The sequence below is a fragment of the Puma concolor genome, chromosome A2 (genome assembly GCF_028749965.1).
Source record: "Puma concolor isolate L17-30 chromosome A2, mPumCon1.1.hap2, whole genome shotgun sequence".
In the NCBI taxonomy this organism is placed as follows: domain Eukaryota; kingdom Metazoa; phylum Chordata; class Mammalia; order Carnivora; family Felidae; genus Puma; species Puma concolor.
In genome coordinates, this window is record NC_141668.1 from 134115609 (window position 1) to 134139853 (window position 24245).

Genomic DNA, 24245 nt, shown 5'->3' on the forward strand with positions numbered 1-24245 from the left:
TATACATATTATATATTTTATTATATTATATATTATTATATATATATATTATATATATTATTATATTTATATTATACATTATATAATTTTATATATATATACACATGTGTATATACATTATATATATTTATATTTATATATTATTATATATAATATATTTATATTATATATAAAATATATATTTATTTATATATATAAATAAAAATATATATAATTAAAAATATATAAAATATATAAAATTAAATACATAAAAAATATAGATATAATATATATATAAAAAAATATATATTATATATATAAAAATATATATATAATTATATATATAAATCTATATATAAATATATATATTATATATATTTATATATATAAATATATATAAATAAAATATATATATTTATATATATATTATATAATTATGATTAAAAATAAAAATTTATTTTTACTTTTACTGCGTATGCTTTTGGTGCCAATCCCAAAATCTCATTGCCTAGAGCATAGTCAAAGAGCTTTCCTCTTTGATTTTTCCTAGAAGTATGATGGTTTCAGGTGTTACATTTAAGTCTTTAAGCCATTTTAAGTAGATTTTTGTGTATCATGTAAGGGAAGCGTTCACTTTCATTCTTTTGCATGTAGATATACAGTTTTCCCAACAGAATCTAATGAAGAGATAGATTGTCTCATATTCACCCATTGCTGGGGGTCACCTTTGGGGAGTCCCCTTTGAATTTTTTTTTTCAACGTTTATTTTATTTTTGGGACAGAGAGAGACAGAGCATGAACGGGGGAGGGGCAGAGAGAGAGGGAGACACAGAATCGGAAACAGGCTCCAGGCTCCGAGCCATCAGCCCAGAGCCTGACGCGGGGCTCGAACTCACGGACCGCGAGATCGTGACCTGGCTGAAGTCGGACGCTTAACCGACTGCGCCACCCAGGCGCCCCTGGGGAGTCCCCTTTGTGGCAGCTCATTTCTGAGGTTCACAGACACCCATACTCACTAAGAAATAAACAGACACCACAAGCACAGAATCACACCCAGCCTCACCTGGGAACACAGGTATGGGGTTTATGGACAGATTCACACACAGACCCACACTGCAGACACGGCCAGTGACACCCCGAGGAGAACACACCCACCCACACACACACACACCCACACACACACCACACACACCACACACGGTAAGACCCAAGGGGCAGCAAATTCACACACATAACTAATATATACACGTACAAAACCCAGACATACATAGACACTCCCATAGGGACACACATGCCCCCAGATATGTACATAATGGAAGGGGCATTTGAAAAGCCATGGTCACGCGGGGTGTCCTTTGTGAGCTATCAGGGTCGAAGGCAGCTGATTGGTGGAGAGAGAGCATAAACCGTCTGAATTGCTATGGCAATGCTCAAACAGGTGAAGACTTGGATGAAGAGAGATCTTCGTCTGCTCCACCTGCTACTGACAGTCTACTTAACTGGCTACTTGTGGCCTACTCATCTAGTGATTTACTGACCTGCTGAGCTACTAACTTCTCTGAACCCTCCTCCCTCCCTTCTTGTACTTGACCTGATCCGGGTACTCTCCCTGACCCCCTTCTTCTCCTGCCACACCCCCCTCCCCAATCCCATCCCTATTTAAACCCCGCCCCCCCACCTCACCCCCTTTCCCACCCCGTCCCTTCCCCTCCCACCCCCACCACCTCCTCACCCCCATCTGCACCTCCTCTCTGGTGCCCAGGCGCCCCCTGAAAGGACCAGAATATGACGGTTCGGAAGCTATTTTTCTGGATGCTCTTACTCGGGTATCCCAGTTACCCCAACACAAATGTGAGTACACATCCGACATCAGTGACTTCTTCCTTTTGTATTTATTTATCTTTTTCAGACTGTGGTTAAAAAAACAGCTTTTTCATGGAGTCCTTGATGAGAACTCAGTTCTTTTGGAAAACCCATTAAGTCAGGGCAAGGTTTCTCCACCAGCATGTAGGGGTTCTGGCCACACCTGTCCACATGAAGTTGTGGATCCTGTCTGGGCCACTTGCTCCAAAAAGAGTAGTGTTGACAGGATGGAAACCTGAGCTTCATAATGTCCAGAAAGAAGGACATGGGAAGATACTAAAAGCCACTGAGATCTTTGTCTTAAATAAGGGGCTCGTATGATGTTTGAATTATACTTCCTTAAAATCATTTTTAAAAATGTCAGAAACTCTACTGAATAAGAGCCATTCAATAGTATTAATAGTATTTTATACTATTAGATGGCTCCTGGAAGGCCTGTCAAGATTCTTCTTCAAGCTTTGTAAGTTTAGAGTCCCTCTTATACGTAGTTAGTTTTCCTATCAGCACGTTGTTCACATTTGTGAAGTTTGGTAGCCCTGGGAACCGTGGTGTCCGAAGTGTTGGTGTTGGAACGTGAAATGTCGTTGGTGCTCTGTGCTTCCTGGTTTGTTCGCTTTGGGGAACTTGTGCATCAGCCCTCTCCCTCTGGTCTTAGAGGCTGCCCCCAAGGACTCTGTGTCCAACCAGGTAGCTGACAAGCTCAGCGTACATGAAGTGGCCTCAGCCTGCTTGGACATTTATAATAAGAAAATCACTAGGAGTGATGTGATCAGGAAGTGAATGCATTCTTGTCCTTTCTTTAGCCAACTATGTGCAGAGTGTTGATTTACCCAAAGCAAAAAGGGTCTTGAATGTCCTTAGGATTGTCCAACTATAAAGAAATCCCTGGTTGCCAGTGTGAATGTTTCATTCTATCATTAAAAAGCAAAACCTGTACTCCCAAGAGCCTGAGACAGAGACACAGGGGACACCCATAGAGAAAAGTAGATTTCTTGATATTGGCATGCACCAGATTCTTAGAGAGGGATCTGCAAGGTCTCAAGTCAGGAACAACCTAAATTGAGGCAGAATCCTCTCACATGAATACCTCCAGGCACAACAGAATCTATTCTGTCTCTTTTGAGTCTACGAAGGAGGAAATTTCTTGGTTCTGTTTATTGCAATTTCCCCCTTCTACCTAGGCTGCATCTCATCGATCAGTTCAGCTCTCTCTCCCTCCCTCATTTCTGAATTCTTGCACAAACTAACTTGTCTTGCATTTCCTACCTCCACCTGGTCATGACCATTGTATGTGGGAACCAAGTGTTACTGGCTCCCTTGGATCGAATCTAGTAAACGGTAACTAATCAAATCAGCATACAGATAGCTGGCAGAGGTATCAAGAGTGCCCAGGACTTAGGATGTTTACCATTCATGTCAAGATGGCCTCTGTCTTTTGATCCCCATGATCACTGTGCTGACGGCCCCTGGTCTCTTGCAGACACTGGCCACTCAAAGACAGTGTACATTTCCCACCGGGACGCAATTTAGTGACCTCAGTTCTGAGAGCTGAAGATACAAATGGTACACCTTTTGGAGGCTACTTTCTAGAGAGGTTTATTGGCACAAAATTAAAGTTTGGTATGTGAGTTAGTATGAATTGCATTGTGAGTGTATTTTCTCCTAAAGGACTGGTAAGTCTAGTTTTAGTAAAATGATATGTGTTCTGTTGTTTTGGTGACCATACCCAGGACTTTTGTGTTATTTAGAAAGTAATTTCCATAGTTGTTATTGATTGGTTTAGGTGCAACACTATGAAATAGGAACTTGAATTTATTGTATTGGCTATTTGGAGATGTGTGTTCAAGTAACTTAAAACCTCATAGATTTCATCAAAATAGACAAGATCACCTGATTATGCAAATCTTTATTTAATTCAGAAGTCTGACAATTTGGGCTGTGATTCAGATTCAAAGTAAACCTTGAACGTAAAACCTTATGGGGAGCCTGGGTGGTTCAGTCAGTTAAGCATCTGACTCTTGATTTTGGCTCAGGTTTGTGAGTTTGAGCCCAGCATCAGGCTGTGTGCTAACAGCGTGGAGCCTGCTTTGGATTCTCTGTCTCCCTCTCTCTCGTTCCTCCCCCGCTGTCTCTACTTTCAAAAATAAATCAACATTAGAAAAAAGAAAACCTCAGTGTTTTTAGAAACTAAACAATAATGTAGAATTTATTTTTGCTGGAATAATCCCATATTATTATAAGAGCAGCTGCACATCTCTCAGTTATATCCATATCTGTAAACATCTGTCTCTATAACAGCCTCGTTTGAATCTCTAGTACATTTTTATTGTTACTTTCTCCCATCCTTCCGTAAATTTTGGTGTATGTTTGGAAATGTTCCAAAGGATTTTGTCTAGGTACTTCGTGAATATGTACAACAGAAGTCATTTACTTCTTGTCTACTAAAAGGGTGAGGAACAATGAAGCCATCACCACAGTAAGATCGTAAACACAATCATCACTCCTACAGGTTTGCCCCTGCTCCTTTGTAAGCCTTCTGTCCTCCCTCTCCTTCAGGAGGAGGCCTTTGAGAGGTGTGCTTATAACCTCCTGGAGGCTGGTTGAAGGTTTATAAAAATGATTCTTGGTGACAGATATTATAAATGTCTTTGCTATTCCTCATTATCTCAAATATTATTTCAGCTTGTCCATATTTTGGCTGACCATTTCCCTCTTGGCTCTCGTGTCTTCGGAACTCTGCGGAAGCTTGCCGTTATTACTGCCACCGTTGCAATTTGTGCATGTCTTATTTACCTCTGGAGAGTTGTCCTTGCTGTGAGTATACTCAAATACCTTACAGATAGGCTTTTAAGCATAAGTAAGCAGAAGTTTTTTGGTAAGCACAAATTTTTTACTAGACCATTTGTATGCACTCAGTACTTCAAATTTCCCTTTAAGCACGGCATTCATTGCATCCCACAAATTGTAGTAATTCCAACATTCATTATCATTTAGATGGACATATTTTTAAAATTCTGTGAAATGTCTCTTTGACCCTCTTCTTTTAGAATTTCTCTAGTCTATCTCTATTCTCTATCTTCTATGAGAATATCTCTCATATATTTTGTAGTTTTTCCGTTGTCTTTCTATTATTGATGTCTAGCTTACATATGTGTTCTGAGAACGTATTTTCTATGATTTTGTTGACTTCAAGTTAAGGTGTATTTTATGACCCTGAATATGGTCTGTGTCAGTGAATGTTCTATATGAGCTTGAGAAGAATGTGTATTTTTCTATTGTAGAAAGTGTTCTACAGATGGTCATGGATCTAGGTGATTGGTGATGCAGTTCAGTCCAACTGTGTTCTTATATTTGAATATCTTTATGCTCAATCTGTCAATGACTGATAGAGGGTGTTGAATTCTTGCAGCTGTAATAATGTATATGTCTACTTCTCCTATCAGTTGTATCAGTTTTTGCCTCATGTATTTTGGCACTCTGTTGTTAATGCATGTACATTAAGGATTATGTTTTCTTGGAGAATTCAGCCTTTATTATTGACCTCAGTATCTCCAATAATTTCCCTTACTTTGTACATGTTTTGAAGGACAATTTAATTGTTCACAGAATTCTAGGTGGATGGGTTCTTTTCTTTTAACAGTATAAACATTTCAGTCTTCTTGATTGCATGGTTTCTGAATTCTGAGTATTTTTTGTCCTGGTTCCTCTTGGGTAAGGTGTTATTTCTTCCATCTCCCTGCAACTCCAGCCCCCAACACTACCCCTTAGCTTCTTCCAAAATTCTTTGTTTTCAATTTTCTCTTGATTGAATAGTATATGTCTAGGGATAGTCTTGTGTTTCTTGTGTTTTTTTTTGTTTGTTTTGTTTTGTTTTGTTTTGTTTTTGGTTTGGTTTGGTTTTTTTGGAGGGGGGTATTTATCCTGCTTGAAATTCTTTGAGTTTCCTGAATCTGTGGTTTATGACTATCATTAATTTTGGAAAATTCTCAGTCATTTGCACTTCAAACGTATAAGTAGGTATTCCCATTTTGTGTATGTTACACCTTTGTCATTGTCACACTGGTCTTGGATTTTCTCTGTTGTATTTTTAATTTCTTTGTGTGCGTTTCTGTTTTGGGTGTTTCTACTTGACATTTCCTTCTGCTTGTTGAGTCTTTCCTCAGGTGTGTTGTGTGTGTTAATAAATCCAACAAAGGCATTCCTTATTTCTGTTATGATGTTTTGGATTTCTAGAAGTCCTTTTGGATCCTAGAGTTATCGTTTCTGTGCTCACATTCACCACCTCTTCTTGCATACTGACTACTTCTTCCATTAGAGTCATTATCCTATTAATCAGAGCGGTTTTACATTCCCAGCCTGATTATCCCACCATCTCTGCCATAGGAAGTGTGATTCTAATGCTTGCATTCTGTGTTCAAAAGATGTGGTTTTTCCTTTCAGGGTACCTTGTTAAGTTTTTGGGGAAGCTTGGGGTCACGTCCATGTTTAAAAAAACTGAGGTGAAGGCTTTTAGTGTCAAGTTTTGTCTTTCCCTAGGTTTTAGGCTGAGTTTACTCCCCTATGAGACAGGAAGGAGGAAGAGCACTGTAGTTGAGTATTTCCCTTCATCTGTATTGCTTGTCTTCAGAAAAACCCCATTAGGCTTTGGAGAAATAGTTTCTCTGGAGGGCAGGCCTTCTAAGCAAGAACAGAAGAGCATGAGTTTATTTATAAGTGGCTGTGTTTCCTCTTTTCCTGCCAATTTAGAAATCTTTCCCTTCAAAAAGAAAATATGCATATTAAGTACTTGGAAGGCCATCTCTCTTTCCATTTCCCCTGCTTAGGAAAGGAAACATGTGACATTAAAGGACTATCCATGGTTTCCTGTTTGCCCTCCGTAGATACACTTTCCTATAACAACATTTTTATGACTCACTTTTTGATACCATGATGATATTCCAATATCCTGGCAAGATGTTGGGGCTCGCTTCAGCATCACATCATCATTCAAAACTTTCAAATAGGGATATACGTCCTACCGATCAAGAAAATGTGTCTTTACCTTTTGTTAAAGTAGAGTCTTGCCTAGAATTTATTGAGCTATAATTCATCAGGGGATGACTTGGGTCTGGGTGTTACTGGGCCACCCAGACCAGGTTCTCCAGTCTCAGTGTCTTAGTAATGAACACTGATCGAAAGGGAAACAAAGCAGGTGGCGTTTATTAGAGATAGGTTGTATACAGCGGAGCCACCGAGAAAGAGGAATATCGCTCCCCAAAAGGGTAGTGTGCCAGGCTTATAAAGGCACTTTTCCAAAGGGTGAGGGGCTGGGAGTGGGGAAGCATCCTTCAGTCCCACAGTCATTATCTTATGGTTGTTACTTTTCAGTGGACGCAAGACAATCACAGGATGTCTTTTTCCATGGTTGACGTGCTTTTAGTGCTCCTAGAAAATAGAAATCCTAGTGCAGTCAGGCTTTAAATGGCTATTTCTACTTTTGCCCAGACAACCATTACTCCCTAATACCTGTTCTCTCTTTGGTTCACTTTCCCAGAAGTCTCCAGTATGGAAACTGTTAACCCTTGCCTTAGACCAGTGCCTTTACAGGAATTCAGTTCCTCTTGCTTTTCTTAGACCTTCTCAACGGGAGCCCTTTTTGCTTTGTTTTTGAAATGTTAGCCATCCTTTCTTTTGGTGCCTGTGCTTTTGCCCTAGCCATGTTCCACTCTCTTTCTCATCTGATGATGTGTTTTTGGAAGACCCTCTGTTTTTAGTGATCTAGGAAAATCATAGCACCTGACATGTTGTAATTGTTTATTGATTCGGAAAGCAGCCAACCCTGTGTAACATTTCAGAAAGCTTTCTAGAGAATGAAAGAAGCGTGTCTTCATACAAAGGTTTTCCTTTTCTTTCCTTGCCGCTTCCTTCCTCCTTCCCATCCCTTCCCTTTCCTTCTCGCCCCCCTACCGTCCCCCTCCATCTCTCTCTCTCTCTCTCTCTGTCTCTTTCTTCCTCTCTCCCTTTCTCTCTCTCTCTCTCTTTCTTTTTTTCTTTTTTTGGCATTTCAAATGATCCTGGGTTCTGGACTTCAGTGTGGATGTTGGGTTTGACTACAAGAGAAAAAAAATCAGACAAATATTTTATTTACGTATTTTTAAAACTGTCCGCATTATGCACTGACAGAATTGAATATTTTGATATTTATTTAATATAATGTAAATCTATCTTTTGGTCAAAAGAAGCTCTGAATCGTTATGCTTTTATCAGAAATGATTTATAAAGAATCATGAACTAAATATGAAATTCTACTTTTTTATTATATTAACGTTATGAATTCATTATGCTGAACAAAATGATCATTGTGATTTCATTGGATGACCTTTCAGTATTTTATCAGGAAGAATAAGTTTTTACTATTACTATGTTTTGACCTCAAACTTAATTTTGTTTCTTCCTCTCTCAGACAGAGCCTCCAGTATATCCAGGTAAGATTTTAGGTTTGAGTAGTCTTTGTAATGTTTTTTCATTACTCGTGTTTGGTGTGGGTTTTCATTTTTTAACTAGGGATAAATATGGTGACTTCTGATGTCTAATTGACTTGTTAACTCTTGAAAATCTTTCTCTTCCCTGTTAGAGGCTAAGTGACAATGTGGAGGGATTGGCCTCTCTTAAGACAAGAGACCAGGGGAGGAAAACACCACAGGAGGAAGGAGAACAGAATGAGTGTAATTTTGCCTAGAAATGATTAGGACAGAAGTGATGATATGAGCCTGAGGTGTGGAGTGAGTACTTTGCCGTGACCTGGCTTTTGGTGAGATGTGAGGATGAGAAAACCCTCTTTGAGTCTGTCAAGAAGCCTAAGCTTAGAAAAGAAGCCAGGTATTGCCAGGCAGGGTGTGTGTCACAGGAGAGGGTTAAACCAAGGTTTTGAGTCTGAGGTGGAGGGAACCACTCATGCCAGGGGAAAAGTGAACTTGATGCAAATGGGGGGCAATCTATTCTGCACGGACCCCATGGACTGTGGTGATTCTGTGGTGCTGTCTGTTGAGAGGCAAGGTGGCTACCTGACACTTAACAAGCCCTCAAAGACTGGTTGGTGTACATCACTGTAAATGCAGCGGTGGTGGTGATGAGAAGAGTGACCTCAGGGCAGGAGAGCTCTCACATTGGGCCAATGTGAGAGGAGTTTGCACTTTGTGTCTGTTAGAGGAGTCGGTGTTCTAGAGCTTACATGTATAGGAATGTCAGTGAAATGAGGTTTCTTGGGTTTAAAATGCTGCTGAAACTTGCTTTCTTCAGGCACAATGAGAAAGCTAAAAAGTTAGTTACACCCATGTGTCAGATCATGTGTCTGTGCTGCTAATACAGTGGGATTATTCGATGTCACTGGTTTGGTAACAACCTTAAAAATTGTTTTATCCCCTTGTAGTTAATTTACAGCAAAAAACTGCAAAGATCAACACGTTGGAGAAAGAAAACACAGAGCTGGCTGAAGCAATATCCACGTGGGAACAGAAGGTAGCATTGCCCTTTCAAATATTTCTTGTGACTTCATTTTGATTAGTTTTACCTCTTGTAGTTCATCCTACTGACCTATTTCATGTGTTCTATGAATACTTCCAATTCAAGATACGCTTCACAAATGTAATAAAAAACTACCTTTTTATTTGTGAAAGGAGTCACACATCAGACATAGGCTTATCTACCACGATGCTATTTTTGAATTCTGATTCCTTTTTCATATGTTTTGTATATACATCAATGAATTAAAGATACATCTTCAAGAAGCTAAGAGAGAAAGTAACATTCACTCTGCTGAAGCTCTGAAGTTGAAAGTAAGAATCCTTTCTTTGCCTGGATTGCGTTCTAAACACACAAGTAAAATTAAGGAATTGTTATGACTCATTCAACATGTTCTGTTGAAGGAGAACATCAGAAAAGTTGAGCACTTCAATAAAATTTTAAATGACACCCTTCAAAGTGCACATGTTACCTTGCAATCAGAAAGAGAGAGAGAGAGGAATGTTAAGAATCAGGAAGTGCTAAGAGTTGGCTGCTTTTACTGTCATTTGACTTTGGAGGCTTTTTGTTCATTGGGTGAGGTGAGCATAGCATATTCGCTTGCTGTTTACCATAGTAGAGAGTGGGCCTCTGGGAGACAAACCTCCATCTGCACAGCTGCCATGTCACTAGGACCACCATGAGGAGATTGCTATTTCAAGGACTAGGAAGTATCTTTTATTTTCACCACTAGGTCATTACCACATCATTCAGACCTGCCCTCCAAGATATGGAGAAAATCCCCCAAGATAGTTGAGAGATGAAGGGCAATAGCAAATTGTATACTGCCTTCTTCTCTTAATGCTCAACAATGTTCAGTGTGCATAGAGGAATATTCTCCTAAGAAAGCCATTTGTGAGCCCTTTGACTGGAACTATTTTCCATGTTCTTTGCCTTGTCCTTGTTGTATTTATGCCCAGGATCTTTCTTTGTTGCCATGCACAGTCCTGTTGCACTCACATTGTTGTGCGATCCTTATTTCTTGAATGTATTTTCTCATATCTGTCCTAAAGTCAGAAGATGCAAACGGTCAATTGGAGGAACTGAGAGCCTGGAGGTCCAATAAACGTGCACTGGAAGGTATGTTGTCTGTTGGGGAGAAATCCCCATATGGTGGCAATGACTTTGCTTTGGGAAGGGAAAGAATGCCTTCTTGCCTTCACACTAGTTGCCCTTTTCCTGTCACCCCAAAACCAAGTCTCAGGTCATATGCACATGCACAAAATAACCATTTTTTTTACAGCATGGAAAAAGGCCGTGGAAGACATTCATAATGCTTTGAGTTCTATGAAAGCAATCAGGGAAGGAACAGCCAAAAATCTGAAGGAGAGAGGAGATGTCCTTGATAAATCCTATGAAGAAAGAAAAATGGCTACAGCAAAGTAAGACGTTCATGTGATAATGGTCCCGAGTACTGTTGTATGAATGAATGTGGTGGCCGCTATAGATAAATATATTTCTTCTAGAATTGGATCCAGAGTATTTCTGCCAAATGCATTCAGGAGAATTGTGCCTGCCCTTCCTACCTTGCTTCCTATAACCTGCATTTTCCTTTCTGTCCTTAGTGCTTGTCACACATTCTTGTGTCATGTACTTGGGGTAGAAGAGGGAAGATCCTGGCATTAAGCACACTGATAACAGGCTCCCCTCTGGATCCATTTACATTGGCCTATAGGTTTCAATCCCATCCCATTGTCTTATCAGCCGGAAGTAGGTGATCTTTGTTCAGCACCGGACTTGGGTCAAAAATATTTAGGGAAAACATTGACTTACCTTGCTGCAGAAACCATGGGAGTTTCTTTCTAGACTGTGGGTTGGGATGGCATCAGTACTGCATCTCTTCATCCAGTCTGCAAGTGAGACTCGTATGAAGTGTGTCTTCATGGGTTCATTAGAAATTTGGTGCACCAGGTGCATGTTTCTTCTTTGGTCCAGTATTTCCTTTTGTTCTCAGGAGGAGGGCCTTTAGAGCCCCTCATTCACATTGAAAAGGAAATGCTTCCTTGTCTTCCCTGGAGGCTCAGCTTCTGTTAGTCCTTTCCACACCTGGGGTGGAGCCTGCTCTGTCTCACTGGCATGTTGTTTTTGTTAATTTGTAAGCTCTTTGTGGGAGCAGGTAGAGCACCCTGACCACCTTTCTATCTTCGCCCCCTTACAACAGAGCCTCTACATTACAGCCACCCCAGAAAACATTTGCTGAAGGACTACCTGAGAGGCCAGAAGGAAATGCATGTACCTTTCTCTGTCTAGTGCTTTTGTGTCCACTACTAACAGTCTTTCAGTTTTGCATGTGATTCTTGAGTACATCCGGTGCCAAGTTGAAACCCTTTAAAGCAACACCATGGACAAAATAGTCTGAGGGCAACACAGCAAACCAGCCTTTCTAAGCATTTCCCTTTGCTGCCTTCACTGTCAATGAACTGAGTCTTGTTAAAGTAGACTGACTCCATGAAGGTGATAGTTTTCCATCTGAAATCTGTTTCCTGAAGATAACAGCCTGACTGTGGGACAGTTCACACCATGTTATATTTCAGCATATATTGCCACTCTAAGATTGGCCTTTCCCTCCACCAGGATCTTTGAAAGAGTGGGCAGGGGTTGCACTCCTGAACCTTAGTGGTGTATGGGAGTGATTTGCAATGCTGGTGAAGCCTTATCCTGGAAGGCTGTCTTTCATACTCAGTGTCTGTGTCAGGGTACAACTTCTGGACTGAGATTCAGTGCACTGCCCCATGGAGGTGTAAGGCAATGATGATCCCCTGCCTCATCCTAATGGGTACAGTTGGTCAGGCACAGGTTTTCACACTGACCTGAAATAGGCCTTCTCCATCGCAAACAAAAGACCAACTCTGGGAAGGCACAAGGTGCAATGTTATTTGATGACTTGACGATGAAGAAGTAGAAGCAGAGGACTAGAAAGGCGGCTCTGATTGTAGGCGACTTGGCAGCAGACGGAGGTTGAATTTTCTTTAACATTAAATGGGGTCTTCATTTCTCTGACTGTGTTGTCAGTCTGTGCATCGTTGGGGGAGGGGATAGGGATATTTGAGTCTAGGCTTTAAGAGAGCTGAGAAGGAAAAAGGCAGAATTTCTGGACCTTGGCTACTGGACTATGTATATATCTTTCCCATCTTAGGAATCTGGATATGACAAACTGTGAACTAGTGGCAATGAAGAATCAGATGGCAACTGCAGAGGAAAATCTGAAAATAGCTACAAGGGACATACACAAGTGCAAGTGAGTTCAGATACTAATTAGCAGCGGCTCATGAAACCCCTGTTCGTTTCTTAGTTCTAACCTTTGTACAATGGGTAGACTCCATGAATATAGTAATACAAACACAAATTCAGAGGACATATCCGTAGAGAATTAACAGATAGGAAAAGATAAGTATTAGAAAGAACAAAACAATTAAGCTACTAAACATTTCTGGGTCTCCAGCATTGACCTGCCCATGTAGAAACTTCATCCATGCCAACGTTCCTGAGGGGTGGTGTCAGTTGTCATAATCTATAGGAAAGCAGTGTGTCATAGGATGAAATCATATCCATCAACAAGGTAGTACCATCTGATGGTCCTGGCCTTTGCAACCCTAGGAAACCTGGTGAGTACACAAGTGAAAGGAGAATAGAACTTTATGTTGGCTTTATGATGAAAGTCACTTGTCACATGATGAATTAGGGCAAGATTGCAAATGGAAAAGAATTCTATGACCTCTGAACCCTACGGGCATGGAATAATGAGTAAGGAGAGGATGGAACAATAGCTTTGGTTCTGCACATTTAGAATTGTGTGAAAAGTGTTTCATGTGAAAGGATAAATTGTATTGGGGAAAGATAAGAGGATGACGGGAACATGAGCAGATTATTTATAATCCTACCTAATATTAGGCCTTATTTGACGAAAACAATTGTATCTCACAGACAGCAAATTGAACAAACACGAGAACAGCTGCAGAAGGCAGAACGCACCTTCACACACCAGGTAACGTGAGTTCTGCCTGACATAGTGAACCCTTAGTACCTCATGTGGTTGAGTGTAGTGGCCCTTGGAATTCCTAAACACGGACTTTTTATTGTTGCTTTTTCAGGTCGCAGTTTATGAGCGTAATGCTGAGGACAACGGGGTAAGTGTTTTCCTTTTTCCTCCTCTCTCTTTGGTGCACAGTCTGGCACGACTGAAGGTGGATGTATTTTTCTCCCCTAGATCAAGACTCTGATCTGGGAGACGAGAATAGCGGAACACAGCCGGGAGGTCGCCCGCTTGAAACACAGGTGTGGGAGCGTGACATGAGTTTTTATGGGTGTTTTGAGGGATGACAGCGGTGCTGTTTAGTGTCTAGTCAGAGGACGTGGCATTGCAACCCTTATAGAAGTCCATTCTTTTTCTGTATCCAAGACTGGATGGGATGGAAGGAAAGAGGCTGCTTGAGGGTTACAGGAGGTGGAGACCAATGCCTGGAGGTCCAGAGACGCAGAACCCTCTGAGGAGAGGTAAGGAGCACGTGGTGATGTGCAGCAGCCTAATTTCTGCGGCAAAGCCTTTTCCTGTGGGTGATCATCGTGTGTCCTGGACAGAACTGCAAACACTAAGGACAGCAGGTGGTCTGAAGGGGTGACAGAAGGGTGTTCTCCTCTGGTACTGCAAGCAGTGAGGCACGTGTCCTTGGGACTGTTGGAGCTCATGCCCCTCCTCTGACTGTGACCCTCCCACCTCCTCTAGCATCCCCCTGTCTGAAGAGCCTGGAAAGGATGATAGGACAGGGGCCTCATCCTTCTTCCCACCCGGACTCAATGTGAAGACTTTAGTTTATTTGAGGAGAAGGTCATTTATTGACTATTTTTAATGTTCCTTTCTTTTTATTGTTGTGAACTGTAGACCTACATTCCTGAATCCAAGCTCCAAATAGCTTCGTCCTCTGATGTTATCAGTGCAACTCTGCGGCTTCACTGCTAAACATCCATAGTTTTCCTTTACTCCTTAATATAATATCAGTCAAGTTCAGTTCCATTCAGAAATAGTTACATAATATCGGCTCCCATGTGGAAGGCAGCTTATAGATAAGCTGAAAGACTGAACAATTTGCCTGGAGTCAGAAGAAACACACCCATGCTCTTCTGTGGAGGGTTTTTGATGTTATCCACCAACTGACGCTCTCATTTTAATTTTTATCTGAAATGAGATGCTGAGTTTACCCCTCATGTGTATTGAGAAATGGCTGTTTTGGTGACGATTTCCTGATTTCTCTTTGAGCTGCCCTTTTGAAAGTTATTTGACTAATTATGAAGAACATGAGCAAGGACCCTATGGTCTCTTCATTAAGATATGATGGGATGGATCTCCCCCTTATCACTGGGGTCAACTGAGGCTTATGGGTTACTCTCTGCCTCTCCTCCTGGTCCTGAGTGTGGGCAAGAGTTTAACACGTCACAAAATGTGGTGTTTGTGTGAATTCTTCACAGTCTACTAAAATCAGAGTAAACCTCTATCCATTTCAGAGCCTTTAGCCGAAGCTGATGTCACTCCCATGAGTCACAACTTCAAGCAGTCTACCAACAATGCCGAGACAGACAAGGTAAATGCTGGGGCCATTTTCAGTTGTAGGTCTGTCAGGAAACCCTCATTTGCGGAACAGCATGCTCTGCGGCCTTATCCCTGTTTTCTGTGTTGTGTGATATGTCTGCCTGTTTATATTCTCCAAATGCACAGCCTTAACCCAAGAGTCTACAGGCTGCTTTCTCTTCAGCCTGTCATCTTTTTTCTGGTCAGCTTAGTAGTCAAAGGAACTTAGAAGTTGACCACCCTATGGCTTTTCCCTTGTGTTCAAAATAACAACAACAGGAAGATACACTGCAGTCTATAGCAAAGTCTCTAAGCTTGTTGACTCCTAACACACTACCTCTCTGTGGGATCAGTGTTGTTGTTACTTTCCTCTTTCTGGTCACACTATTCATGTGTGAAGACTGACTGTTCATTGTAAACATGAAAAGACTTCCCCCAATCTTTATATTGTGTGCCTTGTACAATTTATGATGGTTTTAGACAAAGTCATTGTCATAACTCACCACCTTCACGTCTTCATGGGTAAATGAACTGTTTGGAATCCTTTCCAGCAGTATCTTAGGTAAAAGTATTCTGAACACAAGGTCCTTCAGTTGTATTCATATGAGCAGGTTCTCTTTGTCTCCAGTCAGTGTGAGAGCTGATACCATCGCTCATGACACATCCCTGGAAATGTATACCAAAGTCAAAACACATTTGCATTAATTCTGTTTCATGAATGTCTGCCTCTTTTTTCCCATAGGATGTATTACTCTGTGTCTTGTAGTGTACATAAAACCAGAATTCCTTATGAATTCAGGTAAACACTTGGGGGCCTAGTACTCATTGATGTGTAATATGTTCCTCACAGCAAACATTTCCTCAGGTCCCCTACAAGACTCCAGGCATCCCCAACTCCCGAGTGGTTTCTTGGCCTTTGACAGCACTTGCAGAAAGTAGGAAGACCTCTTTCTCAGCGAGGGAAGCAGAGGGGGCCAAGTGTGGGGCCGGCAGGCAGAACTTGTCCCCAAGAGTAGCTGTGATTTCATGTGCAGAGAATGAGCTGTGTATTTGCAGTCCATTTTTCTGTGTTCGGAATAAGCCAAAAACAGAGCTTTTGCCGTCACTGTAGTGGAGGGATGCAAAGTGATCCTGGACATGGATGTCCGCCTGTCTGGAATATGCTGCTTCATTAGTTTGGAATTACTTATTTCATCCTGTAAGATGGGATCATTTTGTTCTAAATTCTCAGACCTGGGCAGGGACATGTGGTGACAGTAGTTTAACCGCCTGCGTTTAGTTGCCTAAGCTGTAGGTGGTACCCAGTGGCAGGGACAGAGTTTTCAGGTACTGATGCTACTCTCTTGGATCCTGGTGGCAGAGAAGGGGGCAGGTGCTGACCCGTACTTCTATGGGTTTCATCTGCTTTGCGGATTGGTTCTCTTGTGTGGCATCTGCACATAGCTGTCACTTCTGTTCTGCAGGGCAGTGTGGATCCGTGGCGACCTCCTCCATCAACTGGAAGATTCTGCACACCCTACCCTAGAGGCCACCGTATGATCTCCTGGGCACATCCACCTCCTGTACCAGGTTCGGGACCATCCCAAACCCCTCCACCTGCACCACTTGGTAAGATGATCTGGGCAGTATGAGTTGGCTTGCAAAGAACCTTCATCTAATTTTTGTTGTTGTTGAGACTTTTTTAAAGAAATTTGTTAATGTTTATTTATTTTTGAGACAGACAGAGACAGGGCATGAATGGGGGAGGGTCAGAGAGAGGGAGACACAGAATCTGAAGCAGGTTCCAGGCTCTGAGCTGTCAACACAGAGCCCGACGTGGGGCTGGAACTCACGCACTGTGAGATCATGACCTGAGCTGGAGTCGGATGCTTAACCGACTGAGCCACCCAGGCGCCCCGTTATTGAGTCTTGTACAAGGTGCAGAGGTGGTACCACAGACCATTGCAACGCAAGGAACATGCCTGCCATCATCACCACATTCCTTGAGTTTCTCATGATTGACTTATCATCCTTGGGTCATTTCCCCCACCTTGTGTTGGTACAGGTGTCTCTTGTGGAGATGGAATGGGGCTGTATGCAGAAAAGCAGGCATAGCGCTTCAGCAGATGTGTGCCATACACAGTCCACGTGCTGGGCGGTGGGAGGCATGAGGCTCAGCCTAACGTATATCCATCCAGTTGAGCCCCCAGTCATCCACAGTTGTTTGAGGAGTTCTGAAAACACCTGAACCAGGGCTTTTATGGGGCTTCATCAGAGTTTAAAGAATGGCTCTCCCTTTACCTTGGGATCACCTGAAGCATGTGGGATACCCTGTGCATGTGATTTGGGATCTGACTGGGCCAGAGAGTTTAGGTTGCTTGAGGAATGAGGAGAGTGGTTTTTGTTTTTTGGGTTTTTTTGTTTTTGTTTTTGTGTTTTTGTTTTGTTTTAATTTTTTTTTAACGTTGATTTATTTTTGAGACAGAGAGATACAGAGTATGAACGGGGGAGGAACAGAGAGAGAGGGAGACACAGAATCGGAAGCAGGCTCCAGGCTCTGGGCCATCAGCCCAGAGCCTGACACGGGGTTCGAACTCATGGACCGTGAGATCGTGACCTGAGCTGAAGTCGGACACTGAACCGACTGAGCCACCAAGGCGCCCCATGTTTTGTTTTTTTAATCTCTGCACAATCTACTCAAATCAGAATAAACCTCCATCCCTTCTAGGGCCTTTTGCGGATCCACATGTTGCTCCTGTGAGTAACAACAACACTGACTCTACCAAAGGGACCACGAAGGACAAGGTAAATGCTGTGGACATTTTCAGTTGTAACTCTTTGGCAAAACCCTCCTTTTTCTGTTCAGCGCTCTCTCCTGGCTTTGTGTCTGTTTTGTGTGTTGTATGATATGTCTGCTTGTTCTCATTTTCCAAATGCACAGCCTTAACCCAAGTGTCTATGGGGTTCTCTCCTTTCTGCCTGTCAACTCCTTGTGGAAGGTTTAGAACCAATCGTGCCTAGGGCTGAGCACCCAAGGGCTTTTCTGGTATATACCTGGAAATAACCCAGGGAGGGAGAGACCACACTCCACCTGGAAGTCTTTTGGCATGACTTATTTTTTCTGGACCTCCTCAGTGTGGAATCATTGCTCTTGCTGTTTCTTCCTGTTCTGTTTCTTTCTAGGGGATTAATGTGTTCAGAAAATTGGCAGTTATCCTTATGTTTTGAAAATGCAAACTGCCTTCACTCCAACTTATATTTTTGTATGTGTCATTTAGAGTGGTCTTAGACAAAGTATATGTAATACCCATCAACATTCAGCCTTTTTTTTTTTTTTTTTTTTTTTTGTAACCGTACTGTCTGGAATCCCTTCAGGTGTGCCCTGGGTATACATATTCTGAACTACGAGAGGTGACATATTTGTCCTAGAAAACACGCATTGCTACATGCGTGGTGAAGAGAGACAATCCGTAATTACCTGCATTGTAATTCTCCACTGTGTCCTTTGTGTTCACATGAGCACGTTCTCTTGTGTCCTGTGTCACTGTTACAGGTGTAACAGTGGAGATGTACAGCAGAAACGAAAGTGTATTTGTGTTAATTCTGTTATTTAGAATTTCAGCTCATCTTTTAGAGAACAAAAGTACCCTGCGAGTTGTACTGTATTTACCTGAGAAGTACCGCTGAATGCAAATAAATTAGCTAAGCCTACCTAACATGTATACGTAACATGTTCTCTAAGAACATGCTTTTCGAGGTTCTCTGCATGACCTCAGGATCCCCATCCCCGAACATGTCTCTGTGCCCATGGATAGCACTTGCAGAGAGGAGAAGACCTCATTGTCGGGAGAGAAGCAGATCGGGCACAGGCGGGGGCTTAGAGGCAGAGCTTTGAGCCACGAGGGCTATGATTCCATGTGTGGAGCCTGGGATTGTGATTCCTTCTCAATCTGTAGTTCTTCACATACAAATAAGCAGCCTCTGTGGTGGAGGCGGAGGCGGGGTGGAAGGCGATTCTGGACTTAAATGCCTTCCTATCAGGAATATGCTATTTTATTAATTTGGTACTCCTTCCATAAATCCTCTCGGACACGAGCTTGCTGTTCTACATTTGCACACATGTGGGAACACTGGTTTGTCCCCATAGCATCCGTTCCCCACCCCCAAAGCTATAAGTGGAACCCAAAGTATGGGTAGAGATTTTGGCGCTGCTGCTGCCCTCTTGGAACCTGGTGGTGGGGAAGCTGGCAGGAGATGAGCACTGCTTCTTTGGGTTGTTGCCACTTTTTGCTGGTGTTGGTGCTTTGCTCTGTCCTACGAACATAGCTTTCTTTTCTGTTCTGCAGGCCATTATGAATGCAAGAGGGCCTGGTCCTTCCCCAGGATCGCCTTGCAGGCTGTCCCCCACGGACCACCCTTCACCACCAGTCACGGGCCATGGGCCACCTCCTCCACCAGCTCCTCCACGTACTAAGTTTGGTAAGATGACCTGAACTGGATGAGTGACCGATAAAGCGTATTCGTCTTCTTGGTGAAAGACTTGGTGGGAATGATGTAGGGATGCTTGTGAGGGCTTGGCAATTCAACTGCAAACCTGCCTGGGGACAGTGTCACATATCTCAAGTTTCTCAGGACATAGTGTACAATGGGCTGTGTCATTTCCCTGTAATGAGGTCAGCTGTAGGTTTCTCTTGTCTACAAGAAAGAGGAGTTTTACACAAAGGCAGATGTATCAGGAGTACTGGTGCCTGTCTGAAAGACACAATGCTTTGAGCTCCGTGAAGGATGAGATGCACCCCTAAGTGTAGGTGCCTCAGGTGTCCCGTCTGAAAGGGGGCACATGCATTATATGACACAGACCTTGTGGTCACCAGAGTGGAAATACCAGTGAAGGATCCAGTGCGAAACTGGGGGAAACTTGAATCACGCAGGAATAGAAGGGAAGTTGAGCACAGTAAGCAGAGTTTGAGGAGGTGCAGAGGGGAGGGCGTTGGGGTCAGTAGGATGGACTTGGAGGCCATTTCTGGCAGGGCCCACACACTGGGAAGGGAGCATGAGGACAGTGTGAAGTCTGCAAAGGACTGCTGCACGGGTTCAACCACAATGTAGAATGCAGTCATCATCTCTGAAATGTCAACGTCACCACAGTGCACCTAGTTCATAATCTAAATAAATTTTGTTGTTTCCCTTGGTTTTCTGAAGGGTCTGGACGTGTATGAAGAATGTTCTGGGAGACTTGGGAAGTTAAACTTAGTCTTAGGAAACGCTTGTCTGCCTAAGTTAGTGTGTCTCAGTGAGACTAAATGTGAAGGCAGGTTGTAGATCAGCTGTGCCGCTTCCTTGGCCTTCAGCCTGAGTCAGACTCTTGGTGGGGAACTCAGGGGTGAGGAGGAGCCGCCCCTGCTGAACTCTGGTCACCACACCCCTGCGTCTGCTGTCACCACCCTGCCTGCAGGTTTGCGTCTCCGAAAGTTCCCTCGCAATCTCCTGAGGTTTTGCCTGTGTTCCTGCTGTGTCAGCTCTAACACCAGCTCTCGGCGGTCATCTCAGAGCCTCAGGTTTGTAATCTGAGAAACAGGGACAATGTTGGTTTCTGAGGTCAGTACGATGAAGAGGTGAGAAGCACTTAAGGAATTTGTAAAATGTATGGGAGGAGTGGACACTCACCCTTCTCAGGGTGGAAATGAATGTATCTCCACACAGAAGGTCCTCAACAGATGTGCATTCAATTTCATGAAACTAAGAGTGTCATGCCTGAGGCTGAGAGGTTGGCAATCCGTGTTTCAAAAAATACGGCAAAGACCCCTGTGTTTTTTCTTTTAAAATTCAGGTCCTACTTTATGAAAAAGAAAAAGATAACTGTGATAGTGTGTACATTCAGGGATCTATATCTAAGATTTGAAGACAGTCCTAATCCCTTAGAGGTAGACACACAGATGCAGCCACACAATTAAGTGTTCATCCAAGGCCACAGATATATTGTTGAAGAGAAAATACATAGAGGAGAACACAAGATCCCATTGCAATAACCCAAAATCTCTTTGCCTTACAGGAGAATGTGAAATTTGAAGAGGACCCTGAACTGTGACCACTGGCTGTGGTGATGTGATATATTTAGAAAAGTTGTCTGATATGCGTATTTGACTGAATTCTTTCCCTGACCATTCCTGTCCCCTCTATTTTGTTTTTCCTCATTTCCCCTAATAAACCCATCACAGTTCTGTATCTCTGTCATTATCTGCTTCCAGGAGGACCTACGGTCATTCTGTGTTGATGTACACAGTGTGACCCCTGTATACATGGTCACAAACAGGTAGAATCTACAGTAATACGGGGCAGAAGATAAGTGACTGTTTGAATTGTATTGACTGCACATGTCCCGCTGGTTCCTTCTGGGGTGGTGGCCACAAGCTTCCTCCAGATCTGGTGACAGTTGTGGTCACTCGTCAATAGATCCTCGCAAGCACGTGGCACTTCCTACTCACCGTGGTGTGTGGTGATCAGCAGGGCAGCTATCAGCCCCCAGGACATGGCTGATTCGTGATTGCAAGACATGGATGAGGGGTCAGCAGTGTCTGGGGTAGAACAGTGCGGACACCCTGCATTAATCCACATGATGTGGATTTTCCCACGTACCAGCTACGTCATTGGTGCTACCTGGTAGCACCAATCCAGGTGGGAGCTGAGGTAGACTCATGGTAGTAGTTGTGGGTGTGAGTCTTATAATGGCCCATATTCCTCTCAGTGTTTTCTGTTTTTATCTTTTATTTTGATGCAATGTTTATTTTTGAGTGAGAGAGAGAGCACAATTGAGAGAGGGGCAGAGAGAGAGGGAGACACAGAATCCAAAGCAGGCTCCAGGCTCTGAGCTGTCAGCACAGAGCCCGACGTGGGGCTCAAACTCACAAATCCTGAGATCATGACCTGAGCCAAAGTTGGACACTTGAGTGATTGAGCCACCAAGTCGCCCCACCCCCCACCGTTTCCTTTTTGAGGGCCGGGCAGGGCAGATGTCAATGACATGATACCCATTCCTTCCGCACCACCAAGGAGGAGTTGGGTGTAAGCATCTGACTCTTTCCGGGTCCTCAAAGCCCATGCATTCTGCCCCAGAGCGCCTGACTCCTGCTGGGCCCGCCTTCCTCCCAGGTTATGGAGGCAACCAGGCTTCCATCCACGTTGGGGTCATGGCTGGGCCACCAAGGGCTCAAAAGCTGGCTGTCCACATGCTTCCCTGCGGTGGCTGGGAACAGCCGTGCTCCAGTAAAGGTCAGCATGAGCAGCTTCTCTAAACAGGATTCTCATCCACTGTGATCAGGGCCTGAGCTAAAACATGACAGGGGAGAGGGGGACACAGGAGATGTGGTGCCGTTTCCTGGACAGGGCTGCGCAGAGCAGGAGGCCAAGGCCTGCTAATCTCTGGATTCTGGATGGTAGGTGAGCAGTTTAAAACACCACAGCCTTCTCTTACATCAAAAGAGAAACCTATATCTTCACCCAGCCTTCCTCTGATATGAAGAGATGGCAATTATGATTTGAAGCCACAATTATCTACCTATGAGTCTGATGGAAATGATTTCATCCATCTTCGTCCATAAAGCACTTTTCATTGAAATTACCCATATAGAGGCAGGAAATTTATACCAGATGTGTAGCTTCCTCTAGATGCACATTCTGACCTTGTCCCATTTGTGTCCTCAAAGACATTATTGACAACTTGAAAAATAAGCTCTCAACATCAAGCTGGTGACGTTAGAGAATGTGGTATAAATGGAATTTCATATGTTCTCAATTAGAAATAATTTTTAATGGTGAAGGAGAAATTAAAAATATTGTCATTTTTAATTGAAATATAGGAGACTCCCCATGTTGTATTAGTTTCAGGCATATATCATGGTGATTCCGTGTGTATACATTACGCTCTCCAGGTACCTATACAAGGGTAGCTATATTGGGAAAGCATGCAACGCTTTCTTACAGGATTGACGCTATTCTATGGGCTGTACCTTGGATCCCAATGGCTTATTCATTCCATAGCTGGAAGCCTGTATCTCTTTCTCAGAGGTGTCAACTTTTTTATTTACCCAAGTATTTTGGTGCTAAACACCATGACCTGTAGGTCAGCAGGTGTCAATTTGCAGTCTGTATTTCTGTGAATGCTGCTTAAAGCATTACACATGATATCACTACGTCAATAAATTCGGTTTCATTCTTCACTCAGTAAAAAGGAGAAGGAAAAGGTTTCTTTGTGTCCCAAGCAAGCCCTTCGCTAAGACCCTTCTGGATCAGGAGAACAGGCTTCACTGGACCAGCTGCACTCTCAGTACTTCTAGCTGTGAGCAGCCATGGCCTTGAGCATTGCAGGAATTCCCATGGCGGCCGGCAGAGGGCGCGCACGCACCACGCCCAGGGTGGGGCCGGGCCTCTGCCTGGTCAGTGCTGGCCTGAGAAGGCGCCCACTAGGCTTTTCTGATTCAGGGCGCCCCGGGGCTGGAAAGGCTTCCTTGCTTCTGAGGACCCAGTGCCTCTGAGTGTGGGCAAAGAGCCAGAGCTGCGTTTCCAGCAGGTTCCGCCCCCGGGCCTGGGGGAGACCCTGGAGGCTTCGCAGCCCCTTGGCCTCTCCTAGGTGGTGGGGCTGAGTCCCGAGGCGGGGGAGGCAGGGCCTGGGCGGTTTCCCCGGAAGCGCGGGTGGTCGGTTGGCGGCACAGTCCCTCGCTTTTTCTGGGCTGTTCGTGGTTTGTTCCTCATTTCCCCTGCCGGTATTTCCCTGGAGGATCCGTGGATTCATGGGGTCCCATGACGCCACGTCAGAGAGGCTGGGCTTGGTTTGTTCCAGGTCAGGCTTGTTTCGGGGGAGAAATCCTGACACAAATTTGGAGGAACAGGAGCCGCATTTAGTTGGGAAGTGAAGACGCCAAATGTTGACTCTCAGGACCTTCTAGAAGGAGCTGGGACCCAGCTCATTTCATAATTTGAAAATAGTAGCCAAGGTGCTTACGGTAAAGTCATAACAGATGTGTAGCTCCCTGTAAGTTGCATGCGGCCTTGTCACGTGTGTCCATCAAAGATATTATTAGTGACTTTTCAGAGAAGCTCTCAACATCAAGATGGTGATGTTAGAGAATGTGGGATAAATGGAATTTCAGAGTCTAAATTAGGCATGATTTTTAAAAAAAAATTTAATGTTTATTTTATTCTTTTTTTGAGAGAGTCCCAGCTGGGGAGGACGGAGAGAGCGGGAGATGCCAAATCTGAGGCAGGCTCCAGGCACTGAGCTGTCAGGCAGAGGCTGACATGGGGCTCAAACTCATGGACTGCAAGA

General features: G+C 43.4%; 2 protein-coding genes and 1 long non-coding RNA gene across 9 annotated transcripts in view; 2 read left to right on the plus strand and 1 right to left on the minus strand.

The window, feature by feature from the left end:
• LOC147583527 (transport and Golgi organization protein 1 homolog) overlaps window positions 1-24245 on the minus strand; it is a 136500-nt gene that overhangs the window by 34106 nt on the left and 78149 nt on the right. The window lies entirely within an intron of this gene.
• LOC147583528 (transport and Golgi organization protein 1 homolog) lies at window positions 4407-19416 on the plus strand. The gene is made up of 15 exons (XM_086680563.1): window positions 4407-4656; window positions 8285-8306; window positions 9251-9339; window positions 9594-9656; window positions 10395-10461; window positions 10625-10763; window positions 12518-12619; window positions 13306-13366; window positions 13473-13508; window positions 13589-13656; window positions 13781-13875; window positions 14881-14957; window positions 16408-16552; window positions 17652-17728; window positions 19270-19416. The coding sequence occupies exons 1-15, from the start codon at window positions 4459-4461 to the stop codon at window positions 19414-19416; spliced, it is 1386 nt and encodes a 461-aa protein (XP_086536689.1). The 5' UTR covers window positions 4407-4458.
• Window positions 20185-21148, plus strand: LOC147583529 (uncharacterized). The gene is made up of 2 exons (XR_015241950.1): window positions 20185-20481; window positions 20976-21148. It is a non-coding gene; the product is annotated as an uncharacterized LOC147583529 (long non-coding RNA).